At 36.8% G+C, this 16,487-nt stretch overlaps 1 protein-coding gene across 1 annotated transcript in view; it reads right to left on the reverse strand.

The window, feature by feature from the left end:
- The window catches only part of LOC119075445 (putative sodium-coupled neutral amino acid transporter 11), a 33,250-nt gene that overhangs the window by 4,955 nt on the left and 11,808 nt on the right, over nucleotides 1-16,487 (reverse strand). The window contains exons 2-9 of the mRNA XM_037181885.1: nucleotides 12,450-12,506; nucleotides 9,604-9,786; nucleotides 6,178-6,292; nucleotides 1,963-2,218; nucleotides 1,370-1,440; nucleotides 1,138-1,299; nucleotides 953-1,065; nucleotides 42-227 (exon numbers count right to left, since the gene is read on the reverse strand). Of these exons, the coding sequence (XP_037037780.1) occupies nucleotides 42-227; nucleotides 953-1,065; nucleotides 1,138-1,299; nucleotides 1,370-1,440; nucleotides 1,963-2,218; nucleotides 6,178-6,292; nucleotides 9,604-9,786; nucleotides 12,450-12,506 (1,143 nt within the window). The remainder of the gene's footprint in view (nucleotides 1-41; nucleotides 228-952; nucleotides 1,066-1,137; nucleotides 1,300-1,369; nucleotides 1,441-1,962; nucleotides 2,219-6,177; nucleotides 6,293-9,603; nucleotides 9,787-12,449; nucleotides 12,507-16,487) is intronic.

Below are 16,487 nucleotides of genomic sequence, written 5' to 3' on the forward strand. Positions count from 1 at the left end.
AAATTTCGACCCCGAAACTTTGATTGTTTCATTTGACCAACATTTAGTTCAAGAACTGGTCCCAAACATTCCGTCATCGGTGAAATGAAGAACGCAGTCAAAACAATGGCCAAGGTGATCCTCACAGAATGTTCGTCATCGTCTCCTTTTTCTTGCGATGGATCACGTTCTTTGTCCAAGTCGGATGATTCGATGCCCTTCGCTCTGTCGATCTGAGCTTTTACGATCTGAAAAATGTTTCGAGTGGTAGACTTGATCTGAATGCATCTTTGACAAAAAATCATTCCGATTTTAGTGAAATGATGTCAGGGACAGGGTAACTGAACCGGCTGTGAACCAACCCATGACATTGTTCTTGCTTGTTTTTCTGCTTAGTTCACAAAACTAAGATTGTCAGCTCTTCTCTGTGTAATGTAAAGAGCTTGCGCTCGAAATTTCAATTCAAATTGAATCGTGAAACACAAAAAAAAACTTTCCAGGATGAACAGCACGATTAGATGATCCCCATTTACCCAAGTATGAATACGGGCGTAAGTTGCGAGAATATCACAATGAATTGAAATTGCTATGCAGAGCCAGCTTTAACCTGTTTATATTGCTAGGAATGGTCCGAAAGGTGCAAAATATTGCAAGAGTGACCTGCAAAGCTCAGAGATTTTATGCTCGTTTTCAACTCAAGTGCCTCAAGTGGTAGTCATTTCTCATTAGTGAAGCAGAACAAAAAATTTACATTTTCCCTCAACTCTCCTAAAAAAATTTTAACAAAAGAGCACATAGCAATCTAAGCGAAATAATCTATTTTCTCACTCGTAAGAAGATAAAAACACATAAATACCATCGCAACCCCATCGTCATCATGCACGTATGAGTTGAATTGAAATGTTATAGCTTTTACAGAGACTCTTTTTTATGGATTTTTCATTTAAATGTTAATTTCGCTTGAAGTACGTACCTCTCTGGAAACGAAACATTCAATCGGAAATGTTAATAGAATCGATATCGAAAACAGAATTCTGGAGAAATTCATTAAGTCATCGTCCCAGCAGTAGTTCTCTAAAAGATCACCTGAAAAGAATCGGAGTTTCCTTTGTTAAGCAAATTCATCGTCTCGACTAATTCGATGTATCTACTACAAACCTTGCGACAGAGCACGGAATGTTGCATAGCCAGCAATGCCAAATAATGCAGCGACACAGAATGCAAAACCAATTGAAATGTGCGTCACCTTTTCCCAACGCTCCAACGAGGCATCGCGCATCGATTGATATACGAGGAATGTGTTGTGGTGGCACATGAAGGCTGTGTGTTTAATTAGTAAGAAATTGAGACTGTCGTCTTTCTGGTGAGGTTGTTCACAGAATTTACATACCGAAAGCCATGATGCCTGTTGCTGGAATCACATCGATGTGGGCAAAGCGCCAGGACTCGGGTGTGTCAGGTCTGAGGAAAATGAGAAAAGAATGTATGACATTAGGGGGGATTCATGTCTTAGGTTTATAGCATAGATAGACAATACGAGATAAAAATGAAATTTTCATTTCTCTTACGATTCACTAGAGTTGTACGTATACAAAATGACATGGTCAATTTTGGTATTGTATCTTTCAGCGCCGTTGCTGACTTATAGATAATTTGATAGACCGAATCGGTCTCAACTTCGTCACATATTCGTATTATCACTTGAAAATGTGTATGTTGGTTAGAGACGTCGCAAAAGGTCAATAATGTCAGCTCGAAAGAAAGTGGGACTGTTCTGTAAATCAAGGGACTGGTTGCCGATTCTCGAAGCATTCGTAACTTGACAGTTCTTATGGGATTTTATACATGAAACTGTCAAGTTACGAATTCTTAGCGTTACGAACGCTACTATAATCTACGCCCTGAACCAAATCTTCGGTCTCGGAATTGCTTTTTAGATCGAAAATTTTTAGTTCAATAAAGTTTAAAGTGTTATGTACTTACACAAGATCATAGTCTCCGGAGATAAATTTGCAAATAACCGCAAACAAGATGAATACAACGCACGCTAGACTGATGAAGCTGGCTCGAGCCAATCGCGAAACATTTTTGTACAAACACAGTGGTATGACAACGCAAACGGTTACCACAAACACCACACCAAATCTAACGATGCCCATCGATGTTTCCAACGACGGAATGAAACGGATTAGCACCTTGGACAGCGTGTCGCCAACCACAACGTTATACGATATCATGGCTGGGAATGGGATTTTCATTTAATAAAATAAGGAAAACGATTAAAGGAAAGCAAATGATGATAAACGGACGAAAAATCTTTATGAGTGGTGTAAAAGGATAGTAAAGTGAATGGAAAAATGAAGAAATAATTTGAATATTTTATGTAGGCCACATGCATTCCAACACAATCGTGCGAAAGGACGACGACGAGGAAACAAAAACTGTGAAAATGGAAAAATCTGAATTCGAAATCAACAAGATCTCAGACACATTTCTGGTTCAGCATATTTATCGAAGAAAGAATTCGTTTTACGTGCATAACTTAAAGGGGGCACCCTCAAGAATTCTGCTCCAATTTGGTAAATTCTCGATGTATTCAACTTTTACCGTAAATACGTTTGAATTCAGATGAAAGAAAATTGTTTTGAACTGTTTGATTGAACAGTGTTTTTGGGTCAGAACGTTTTACTTTTGCCTTTATTACATTTATACAACTGTTTTCGATTGAATGTACAGACTGTACACTCAGCCAAATTGAATTGGGAATAGTTATTTGTTTACCGAGGGTGGAAAACAGGAAATTCCAATGAGGTCAAAGTTTACGCCCACACATTGTTTTTCTGGTATGCGTGGTGTGATAAACCGTTTCTATTCACGAAACGAAAGCGTCATTTCGTTAAAAAAAATGACAACAAAAGCATATGAGAAAAATTCTATTTCTTCCCAACGACACTGGAGAGAAAGTGTTGAGAAGGTAGAAATTTTCTCGCCTGAACTGTCATGAGGCAAAACGTCAACAAAACTCAATTTTCAATTTTCATGGTCTATTGAGAAAATAGGTTGATCACAACTCACGCATGAAAAGGAGTTCACAACGCAGGCGAGAAAATAGTAATTTACTTACTTTTGCTGAAACTTGAAATTTCGAAAGCCTTTGTTGTGAAAAACGTGGATATTGCATTATCTCAAGTGACTTGTGGCCAGAGCGTAGTCAATTTCCAAGTTTTCTTCCCTGAACAAATAACTATTTCACAACACAGGCGAGAAAAAACACATTTTCTCACCTCAGCTGAATTACTACTTTGAAAAAAGAAAAAGAAAAATGACTTGTAGCAAATGAGGCGGCAACACTGAAACTTCGCGAGCCTTTGTTATAAAAAAAGTTATGTTGATCTCGTTAAAAAAGATGGAAAAGACGCTCTGGCCACAAACGACACCCTTGAAATCAAAATTTACCTTTTTTTCCCTCGCCGAACAAATAAATATTTCATGTGTGATTAATTTCTCGACTCAAAATGTCTTGGCCTAAGAGTAATTATACCTAGAGAGGAAATTTCGACCAAAATTATGTAAAATATGTGGTCCCAACTTGAAATACGAAATGTTTATTGGTATGTGTTTGGCCTCATAATTAAGTGGGCAAATTGAACTATCAAAAACGTCAACTACATGTATGTTGGTGTAAAATTGTACGAAATGTGTTATTGTGTTATACAAACTGATGTTGGAACCACATTTCGTCGTACAAATTACCTCTCTAGGTATAATTACTCTTAGGATTTGGCGAAATGACATTTTGTTTATGTCAAATAAGTTGTCAATTTCACAATGCTAACCTCAAATCGAACCAAAAAAAGGATTGGGGTGTGAGATGCCACACAAATTTTCATACATTTCAAGGGGCGGCTCTGTGAACGAAACATCTTTTGAGGTTAACTTTGTGAAATTGACAACTTAGTTGACACTTTTACAGAGAAGAAACCGCTATTTGACACTGATGTATTCGGTGGTGATTTTCTCTCCCAAATTGTCGTACCTTTTTTCAAAAATGATTTAACAAATTAATGCTTGAGTTTCGTGAAAACACGTGAAAATTGATTTGTTCACCTCTGAGAAAAGTAGAAAATTCTATTTAACTCCAAAAAGAGCAAGGTCTAGCGACCAGAGGGAAGCGAGCGCCTCAAATCGCTCGATTCGGAATTTTGTATTTTTCACACCGCACACATCACAAAACTATTGCAGTTGGTAATGTACATTATACGAGGTTGATGTACGTATATAAAATGGTTCAGTTAACATTCCTGTGCACTTCCATTTTCGATGCTAACATTTTCATTCTCGTTTTTCATGATTTTACTGCACGTGCCATACACACACATATATCACTTTTATGAAATTGGTGCCTGCACGCTATTTAATTTAGCCATTGCTAGACACCGAACTAATTTCCGTTCGAAATTAATGGAAATCACAAACGGAAAGTCAATCTTTCGTCTCCAGACATTATTATCGATGTAAATTATGCGACATTATGAATCTGCCCTCATCCAAATTAATGTGACAAATGGTTCAACGATTAATTCATGTCTTATCGTTGGGTAAAAGAGGAGGCTACACCATGACGAAGAAGACGTTACCTATCGATTATACGATAATTACGCAACGAATTGGAGCTTATCTCACCGTTTAATTGGCATCTGTATGAATAGAAATTAATTTACGATTGAGAATGGGGGCAGCGTAAGGTTGCCGACTGGAATGCTATTATTATCTCCATGTGATGCGGACTGCACATGGATGGATATTCAAATAAACTAGCATGATCGAACACGCGTTATCGTGGCGTGCTATTTTCTTTTGTTTTGAAAACAATGGCCATGTAATTGGCAGTCCGTGTATGGATACCGTAAATAAAATGTTGGACGTCAGTTTTGTACATCAGACTAGATATCCAGTACTGTTCAAGGGTGGATAAATATTGCTCACCCATGAAAATAGTTCATCGATGAAACACTACCCACTATCAGATGATAGATTTTTGAACGAATCTTTTTTAGACGAAGATGGGAAGCTCATAAAGCTCATGAGAATGAACTCACAGTGTCCTGTTTAAAATAGTAATTTTCTAAACTCAGTGACTAAATACAGTTTTTAAAGCCAGGCTAAGGCGCTTTAAACTGGCCTTTGCATTATTTTTCAGTGCAACGGCATTCCCAGAGGTGAGCACAACAAAACGTCGATTCTTCATGATATTTTCGAAAACATAAACAAAGTGACAGTTCGAATCAGAAAAGTTCTATTTTCTCCTCACGGCAGAGAGAGTGCTGCACTTTTCTCACTAGAAATGTCATTCGACAAGTCGTCAAGAAAACGCAATTTTCTCGTGACCTATTGAGAAGAGAAAATGAGGCAAAACCAAAGAAAAGTTTAGTTGGTACACATGCGGCGAAATTGAAGGAAAATGTGAATGACAGCTGGCACCTATGGGGTAGAATGCAAGATAATTTCATACGAATTCTCGCCGCATATACCGCAATGCGCGCATGAAAATAGTTATTTACGTATCTAGCTACGAACCCGAACGAAGTAATGACGACAAGCGAAAGTGCCTAAAATAAACCGTCCACAACAGATGCATAGACAACTTTGTATGCTGAGGGCCTATATTACGAGAACAATTCTCGACAATTCCGAAATGTATGCCAAGACATGCAGAGAAATGTTAAGTTGGTACACATGTGGCGAGATAGAAGGAATATATGAAAGACAGCTGTCACGTATGGAATAGAATTCGTATGAAATTCTACCGCATTACCTCCCATAGGTGCCAGCTGTCATTCACATGTTCCTTCTATCGCATTCTCTCGCACAGGTGCCACCTGTCATTCACATGTTCCTTCTATCTCGCCTCATGTGTACCAACGGTTGCTAGGAATCTGGCGCCGCGTCATTCACAATAATTATCATTTTGACACATTTTGTATAAGGAAGATGTCACTTTGAGAATTATTGTGAATGACGCGGCGCGAAATTCCTCAACACCGTACAAACTTAACATTTTTCTGAAGGCATGAAAACATTTTTAGAGCCGTACCGTCCTACCATGCGAATAATTCACACAAATCACACGCAAGCCATTCAACTCACTCATCATATTTATTTAATTAACTGAAAATTAATTAATTCACAAATTCTTACCTAGAAATGGATACATGAACTGCAACAAAGATAGAAAATAGTAGCCCCATTTTCCGTAAGCCGCTTCCATAACCCCTGGATAGCTAAATCGTCCACATATATGACCGCATCGAACCTAAAGGCAACAAAATTTAGTTAATTCCCTGATTAATTCATTCGTTTTCCCAAATAACAATACGAAATCACCCTCTCCGGTTTCAACCTCTAAAAAAGGTAAATTTTAACGATACAATTTGGAAGACGTAACAAATTGACTCATTTGTACACCATCTCGGGGCATGTTTACAAAATTGTTTTCATAATTTCATCATGGCAATGTTCCGAGAGGCGACGACGATGATGGAATGTCTTGTAGATTTTATTATTATGTTTGAATTGGGTCATCTGTCAGTCAGTTTAACACTGTTGTGTATACACTACATACGCTTCGGGTATAGTAAGGAGCATAACGGTATGAGTGGGCTTGTAACACGGGTTTCGGAAAGTCGATTGAGTACCAACGGAAACACGTGGTATCTCCTTTGGACCTTTTGAATCTTCATTTACTCTATATGATTGATAGATGAAAGATGGTTGGGACGCTAACATTGCCTCAGTGATTTTAAACAATCAATGTACCTTCTTCTCTCAACAGCTCTTCAAGCATGAGTGGTTATCTTAATGGAGTACTGAAACTAGACAGTGTACCAAACTAATTTGGAAACATTTTTCATACAAAATAGTACTCTATTTGGCAGCTATAGAAGCACTCGAAGCACGTTTGCTTGTAGTGCGTTGATTCCACTCATTTTCGATTACGCCGTTTTAGCAAAGCTCGCAAAATTTGTGTAAAACGGAGGGAAAAATGACGACTACGTCAAAACATGATGAAACCAAAGCACCTAGCATAGTAATAGAATATTTTGTGTGTCAAAATACTGCTCTTGCTCTAGCAAACAAACTAAGAAAATTAGTGTGGTAAAAACGTACTTTTATCAATAAATGATAGGAAGTGAGGAAGTATGAGCAGTGAAGATGTCCTTTTTTGTGTTGAGAATATGATGACCTTTGTCTCAATTTCGGTGTGCGAAAGTAAATCATGTGTGTTTGTGATGTCCATTTTTGTGTTATTCACCGTCATTTCGGTGAGAAACAAAGTTTAGAATTTGTTTTTTTTTTGTGATGTCGATATTGCTTTAAAAAAAGCGGGGCACGAAAACTACATCACTAAGAATTTCAGTGTCACACTTGTCAAAATAAGGCGGTCTTTCGACTGCGTCAAAACGAAATTTGTTTGCTAGAGAAGGTATTGCTGGTACTCAAGATACTACTCCATATATACCATTGGTATTGTGATTAATACCATTAATGGTAATAGTGGTACGAATGGTATTAATTTAATAGTATCTTGAGTCTGAGCAGTATTTTGACACACCAAATATTCTATTACTATGCTAGGTACATTGCCAACTTGAACGTTTCTAACACAATAAAAACGCGGCGAATGTGCCCCTAACTAGCACCCTTCATATTGTTCGCGTCAATTTCTTTTTGTTTGTTATTAAAACATAAAGACGATGATAAGTATCACGTTATTATATCCGACTTGAGTGGATTATACGCGCACGTGTCTATATTGTCTTTGTGCGTACAGATGGGAGATGATGGAAAAAAATAAATTTATTTCTGGTTCTCTATCTTACGGACCGACGAACTTTACAATTACATTGTGAATTATTTAATGTGTTTTTTAAGGGATCGCAATCAGTTGAGGATTATTACCGGATGGAAAATGTTTTCCTTTTTCCACGAACAATCATAATTCCATTCTCATCCTACTGTTGTTTCAGTTAAATTTAAGATAAACATCGAAATGGATGGGGTCTGTAATGGATTGCTTCCGGAATTTGTTGCCTAGGAAGTCTGACCAAGGAACTAGTAACCTAGGATATGGTTCTGACCAAATTGTTTTGCTTAAAATTACTTTCTGAATATCTGAAGTTTTAGCCTTTTGAAGTAGTTGTTAAAACATAGCTAACGCCGACCCGTACGAAACACCTATTCGTATCAAAAGCCTTTAATGCGAAACTCTTCATTTCTCTTACTTCATTTTCTTCTCTGCTGAAAAACTATTCTTCCTTTTAAATCACTTACATTATCCACTCTTTGCCTTGTTATCATATACAACTAAATTGCCGGAGGCAATATAGACAGCCCCGTACGAAGTCAAATTTTATAAATTCCTATTTAAACAGCTATATACCGCTATATTTACCTATATTTCACTGTAAATAAACATTTCACAGAGGAATATGCTATTATATAGCTCTATATGCCTGTATATAGCTCAATATAGCTGTATATAGGTATATATAGATGTCCATATATGTAATCCCTGAAACCCCTCACACTTAACACATTATTTCCATGTTAACAGAAACTCTCTAAGCATCATTTTTCCCACTTTATATCGTTTTACTAAAATCCAATATGGCCGCCGGCAGCCATTTTGTTAGGAAACCGAAAATAGTACCGACGCTTTACATTCGTTAATACCTTTCAAACAAAAAAAATTCATGAAATTCGGTCAAAATTTACTCGAGATATTGACAAAATACTCCACGTTCACTGTACGGCCGAGTAGCCAGATAAGAGCTCACTCCAAGAGACCTAGCTCACGCTCCGGAGAACAAATTTCCTAAAAAAAATTTTCCTTGATTGGTACGGTCAATACCTATCTAATAAAGCTAAAACAGACGAAATATGTTCAAATGTGGCCGACCTACAAGCAAAAACTGCTTGCCGCCCTGTGCCTGTTCCACACCAAGGGGTCTAACTCACGAGTCGGTCATCCGATTTCCATAAACTTTTTTTTTGTCGATCGGTATTGTAAATACCTTTTATTTGACGTATCACTTACAAGTTTAACGTTTAAATGTCCGGAGATATCTTCGAAAAACCGTAAAGCACTTATTGGGCCACAGCTCGGGAGGGGTCGATCCAAAATCACTCATCTTCGAACTTCGCCTGTCTTTTGACATTACCAAACGGGAAAAAAAAGAATTTTCAAAATCAGATGCGTTTTACTCAAGTTATCATGCAGACAGACAGACGGACAGACGGACAGACAGACGGACATTTTTTTTCGCGGATTTGGCATCTCTAGACAACCACAATAGGTTTCCCCTTACTCAGGGAGTCCAATTCGACGTGTTACAAACGTATGCGTAAACCTATAAGACCCCAGTACTTCGTACGGGTCTAAAAACGGAGTCTGGCAACACTGCAGTCAAGGTTAAGTTATAGACTTAGTATGTTTTTTTGCAATTACTTTTGTCATTATTTCAGCTTTTTAGCGCACGTGGTAGCCTTGGCTGTAGTGTTGCCAAACTTCTTTTGTTTTTACAATTACTTAAGGGAGTTTGAAGTTCTGAAGATTTAACTCACCATTAAAATTAACGAATAATCGGTAATAACAGCCACCAAAATGAGTAACAAAAATCCTAATCCAAAACCAGCCCGATGAAAAGCGTACGGTATTCCAATAACGCCACTTCCAACGATGGAGTTTATGTAGTTGAAGGACGTCTGGGCCAGCGTTGACATCGTATCCGACTTGGTATTGTCATTCTATTGGCGAAAAAAAAGCTCACAATTACCAGTTCAACCCAAAGACGTAAAAATAAGATGAGGTAAATAGGTGCTAAGACTGCGCTATATGACCTTTCGCGTTTAATAACAATAAATCGATGCGATTTGGATGATAATTAATCTTTTCTAACCGAATGAGAAAGTAAATGTCTTCAATTAATGACTATCATCAATATAAATGAGCAAAAGTCAATAAGAAATTGGCAACACCATCCGATATGTGGTGCTCACATTTCTCTTACAGATATACCGTACATTCCTTTATACACACGTGTAGGCGTTCCACGTATCGCGCGATATATCGGTGCAACAAAGGGAAAATTAAATATTTCGGAGGTGAAAAATGGGCCATGTGGCTGTTATGTATTTCAGGGCACGTACTACAAAAGATATAAAAAGGCAATGTCTCAGAGATTCTTTCGAATCTCATTCAGGTAGGTGATATATTCCACAGAAACTGTCGACCTTGGTATGCCGAATAGCATAGACCAAAATTAGACATTATTTCCACATCTGATGGTATGTTCATACTAGCAGGCGGCTGGTTATATATTCATTTGGTTAACGTTATCTCAACAAATAAATCGAAACGTTCCTGGGTCTTTGTTAAGAAGTCAAGTCACTCGTTTAATATCCGCATATAAAACAATCGCAGTAAGAGACAAAAAGTGAACTGAAATTTGAGAGTTATTTGAAAGTTATCTGGCTAGCATCAATGAGATAAATTTAAGTGAACCCATGTCAGTGGTGACATCCATGTCTCTTTCAAAAATGATCACACAGTTATACAGTGTTTAACGAGAGCGAAAACCAGTTAAATTTAATTGGTCTCGGGGTCAGCTGTCAAATATTCATCAATGAAAAAAGAAATTGAGAGTTGAGCTCAGTTTAAATTTGTATGTGATTTCTTTCATTTTGACGTGTGACCCCGAGACCAGTTTAAACAAAGTGGTCAAAAATCTCTCTCCTTAAACACTGTATTCGAAAGTAATCTGGCTGACATCACTGAGTTACATTTCCGTAAATCATGTCAACTGTGAGTGTCAGTTGTCTTTCAATTATGACCACACGGTCATTTGAAAGTGGGCAAGTTGGCATCGCTGAGGTAAATTTACGTAAGCTAATGTCAATGGTGCCAGTCAGATCTCTTTTCTTTCAAATAACCACAAAGTTATTTGAAAGCGATCTGGCTGGCATACTGAGGTAAATTTTCGTAAAGCTATGTCAGTGATGCCAGCCATGTTGGAAAGAGATGGGTGGCATCACTGAGGTACGTTTACGTAAAAACATGTCAGCGATGCCAGACTGTCAAATAACCACGCTATAACATACGAAAGAATTATTTCAACATAGTTTTCGGCCTCTCGGTCATCAGTCTTTAGACTGTGGGAGGGATAACTAGATGGATGCTAGATATAGAACGTATTCATGTGGCTTGCTATGTACATTGCAAATATACCACTCAAATAATAGAAAAGAAATCGGAGATTGGAATTATTGAGTTAAGTACATTGAACAGTCAGACACACAGCAGAATATCATAATTGCCACCCCGATGGGTACATACCAACCGCCTTTTCTCGTTTACTCACACGTTTTATTATTGGTTTTTGTCTAACATAACCATCGAAATTTTACGGTGAAGCTGTCGTTTCGAAAAGATATTATTTCAGAGATTGGAAATTCGCAACAACAAAAACATATTTACCCAGGAGACCATACTCTCTCTGAATATGATTGTGTATTACAACAGTCCCGGCAAACGCCGTTCGGAATATAACATTCCATTTTATTATGCATCGGTGGATGAATAACATAGTTTCAGCATTTCATTTTTTTAATAACTCCGCTGATGTCTATATGTGTGCTGAATGTTGATGGCTTTTCATATTATGTGGGTGGGTGGGTACAATGTGAACTACGTATCGATTCGAAGTAAATTGCGCTATAGTGCCGAGGTTAGCATCATTATAGTCGTTGATTACAGCTGTAAATAGGCCGTCATAAAATTGGCTCGATTTTTAATATTTTTTTTTGTTTTGTTTTGTGCTAAGAAATGCCCAAAAAACAACGAATGGCTGTCTGGTGCGATTCAAACGAAATCATAAAAAAGTCTAATTCGTGAGAATTAGCTCTACAAATAGAGTAGAGTTCCAAATAATTTTAAAAAAAAATTATTACTACTGGCGCTAGTAATACTGTGGGCTTTATTTAGCATTTAGGATTAAAGATAAAAACTCAAGCGATTTACGACCCTCGCTTTGATCTACCTTAAAATTGTTGGAATTTCCTATTTTCTCCCAGTAAACTATTTCGATTATTCCCACAGTGAGCATATCGTCGCAAAGATTTTATGAACAATTTAACTACATATTTAGCGTATGACCGCTTTCCTTTTCAATTCTTCACTGCACTGCAGCAAATCATTTCTACTTTTACCCTTTGTACGTATATGACGAATCGTAAGCAATATGAAATAAAATTTTCATTCCACCTCGAATCGAATTCGATTTAGAAAGTGCATGGTATGGAGAGAGATGTCTTAATATTTCTAAATTGCACAGGCATTCGCTAATTTCTTCTTTTGTAATTGAGCTAATCAAATAGAACAAAAATTAGTTTCAGACATAATTTTACCGTACCTTCATCAACGATTTGATGTCGTCAAATGCATGCTCCTCGACGGACTCGTCACTTGCCTGCAATAAACAATTTTTATGGTCAATGTTATGTGTGTATGAATCTGTTCAATTAAATTGAATACATTTTTCCTTTAGACATAAAATTGAATCCCAGTTTGATATAAAGAGAAAAACGACAAAATTTTATTAAAGTAAGTGGAGGAGTTACCAATACCAATACCACTTGCTAGAAAATTTCATATGAAATTTTTGCCTAACGCATGAATCGAATCGGATTCACTTCAATGGTAGCTCATTTCTTCGCATCGAATCAACAAATATCCGCTCAAAACTGAACCTTTCATCCCTAGTTTTAAGTTGCTGTACTTGCTTACGGGTCGAAAATCGTTCTTTTCATTAAATTTCATGAAAGTTCGACGGCCTTAGCACGTAAGATCCATTACAACACTCACTCAAAATAAAAATTAAAAGTTACGTTTTCATGTATTCATTGAACTCGGCTTCGTCTCGGATCAAAAATTTGAAAAGTAAAGTTTTCATGTGAATTTTGTTGATCCGAGGCGAAGCCGAGGTCAATAAACACTCAAAAACGAGTCGCGTAATGAATTTAACTAGAGAGGTAATGTGGCCTTTTCCTCGCTAGGGAAAACGCTTTACCTCACTCGTAAAGTAAAATAGCACGCGGGAATTTGATATTTCGTATCACGATGAGTAAATGTACATCGGGCCGAAGCCCTCGGATCCTTACACTCATCTGGATACGAGATATTAAATTACTTTCTTGGTACAGCAATCTACTATTACATGCTTTTGAAACCTGAACCAATTTTCAGGTTTTCCCTATCAGTGATAATAAGCCACTTTCGACCCTAGGGAAAACAAAAGAATGTAAATGACTAGTAATTAGTATCAGATGAGTTACAATGTAAACAGCACATTCCACAAATTTACTTCGTTTTCATTGCTCTTACACATAAGCTGGTTTTTCATCATAAATTTTAATTTAATTTATTATCCACTCTTCCAGTTGAGAATGCATGCGGTTCTCTATTCTAATTAATTTCTTCACTTTAACCACGCTGTAAAGTAATTTGTAATACAGCGATGCTTGAGTTTGTTGTATACCATTCCGATAGGTACATGTTAAGAATTCAAACCATATTTTCGGCTAATTAACCCAACAAAATCGAGACTATGCTTGCTGAGGACGTTATTGTTATGGTAATCAGAAATTTAATGGTCGAAATTCCCCAAAAGATATTTCAATTTACTGCCAAACTTTACCATGAAGGAAATGTGCGATCTGAGGGCTTATCATCTGTTATCGACAGTAATGAGAAAAATAATCAACGACTTCTGGTTTATATAATCAAAAGTATGTTTTAACAATTGAAGTACAAGATTTTCTATCTGTGCACTAGGCGAACAAATGAAGTAACAGATTCAATGATTGTATGAATACGCTTGCCGTTTCTATAGGTTAACGAGCCTTGTGCAGAGCTTGTGCAGCATTATCCCTAATCCTCTTGATACATTTGTCAGTATGGACCAGCTAAATGTTTCTTGTATCTTTGCACAAGTGGGCGACTCGTTTTTTTTGCTTCCTAATTTCAATTAATTAATTTTAGCAGAAAAGTTTTCCATCAAAGACAAATTGTAAAACTGTCCCTCATTTCCATCAAATTGAAGGCAAAAAGAAAAATTTTTGAACAGAAACATTTTTCCATGCTCACCGACTGTATGTTCTGTTACACACAAATCTCCTTAACGGTTACACAAACATACCAATGTCAAGCATAATAAAGAAAACCACCCACTATTCACAACAGCGATTTATTTTATTCTACTGCCAAAACTGTGCGGCTGTGTGTGTGTGTGGGTCTGTTTTTCTTCTTTCTTTTTTAACTCTCTAATTCAGCACTTCCATTCATAGTCAAACGAAAAAATATCTTCAAGTGAACTCAACTGTTATCAATGAGTGGGCGAAAAGGTCGTTTTTCCTAAGTAGACGATTATATGATACAGTTGTGTGTATAATGTACGCATAATACAGATAAATATGCCGGTTGAGATATATGTTTATTTACGCCTGAAACATTTGAATATTATTATATCCCTTTTTATATTCGCTTTGTGTGTACATTTCCACGTATCGTGGAATTCATTTTATGGGTTTTTATCAAGTGTATAAAAAAGCTGGTTTCTGATTGCTGGTTTAATAGCCTTTTGTATTAAGTACTTTGCCACTTCAAAGCGACGATGTAGTAAACAAGGTGTCGTATTTATAGACGAAGCTTTTATGCAGCTACCAAAGGGTTTCTGAATGTGTGGTGCTTTATTAAAGTTATTTGAACTGTATTTGGTCGGTTAAGTTTATAGTTCACATGTTGTCACGGAACTTTTTCTTTGAAGAGCTTGAATTTAAATATCAGAAAATTACTTCCCGACATGGTATGACATTTGCTCACTATGCACTCGGAAGGAAAACTTTTTAACCGACCTGTTGGCAATGAAAAAGTAGGAGTTTATATGTCAAAAACGTAGGCTCAAGGTTGTTGATATGAAGAGTCTTTTACTAGCGATAAAAAGATGAAAAGTAAAGTTTTCGTGTGAGTCTGGTTGATCCGAGGCGAAGCCGATGTCAATAAACACCCGAAAACGAGACTTTTTATTTTTATCGCGAAGGTCAAAAAACACTTTCCCTTTGATGCGTACAAACCTTTACTACCTGCCCAATGCGAAATTCGACCATTACATAAAAATTTACCCCCTGCGAAACTAATCCATTATTGACTATTTTCGGTTAAAATTTTTTTTTTTTTGATTTTCCTATGTGAAAATCAACTTTTGCAAGGGACAGGCAGTAAACCAGTATACATTGAATGTTGCTGCGTACTTCATTATTTCGGGGAAAAAAACTTTGTGATACTCGCAGACTGTGTTCGCTTTTGCCACAAAATTGTTACCTCAAGTAAAGAAAATGAATTACTTTCACCTTCGACTCGGATATACAAACTCTACACATGTCGAAAAAACAGTTAGCTTATTGCACAGAAATACACGAGTGAGTTTGATTTTATCAGAAAATTGTTGTACCTCACAATGAATCCCTTTCAAAAGTTGAAATTCACATAAAAATGCTCACGAAAATGAACCGAAAATATTCCACATGTAATCGATCACTTTCGCAGGGGTCTATATAATGTTCAACTTTCGCATGGGATATGTAGTAAAGGATGTAAACACATAACGTTATGCAAGTCTTCAGCGCATCACCAAAAATGCGTAACTCAAGTTTCCGGTGAATTTAAGTGCAGCGTCATTTTTCGTTTGGTATAGCGCTGATTTCTGTAGAATCGATGGAATGTGGTGAATAAATGTTGTAAAAGTATTTCAATACTGCGAAAATTGCAGGGAAATCGTGGGTGCTACAATGAAGTGAACTTGCCCTGCACTCAAATTCACCCGATACTTGGACTTAGTCTGTTTTTCGGATTTGCATCACCTTCAATGGTTCATGTACCCTGCTTTTGATCTTCGTTGTTACATCTGGTGAATTTTTGGTCTGAAAATGACTAAATCTGCATTTTAAAAGCAATGGACCCTTTGCAAATTTGTTGCCTACATTTAGGTGGAAAAATATTCGTTTTTTGATAATTTCTCTGAACCAAAATCTTTTTTTGAAAATGTAAAACTTTTGCAGCACGAAAATTTTAAGGGAAAAAATTGTTTGTGGCTGTTAACAAATCCCACTTGGAGAAACCTTTGCAGACTTTGGTTCACAGAAATCATCAAAAAACGAACATTTTTCAAAGCCTAAATGTAGGCTACAAATCTACAAATTGTTTATTGTTCTTAAGTGGAAATATTTAAAATTAAACTGCGGGGTGCGGCAATATAAAAACCTTCAAAAAACCAAAAAATAAGAAAATACGTTTATCACAAACACCACATACCTTCAAAACCTGTAAGACCAGCTACAACCAAAATAATTTGAACACGTACGACGAATGTTAACATAATTCCTTATCAAATGGT

Source organism: Bradysia coprophila, unplaced genomic scaffold (assembly GCF_014529535.1).
Source record: "Bradysia coprophila strain Holo2 unplaced genomic scaffold, BU_Bcop_v1 contig_211, whole genome shotgun sequence".
In the NCBI taxonomy this organism is placed as follows: Eukaryota; Metazoa; Arthropoda; class Insecta; order Diptera; family Sciaridae; genus Bradysia; species Bradysia coprophila.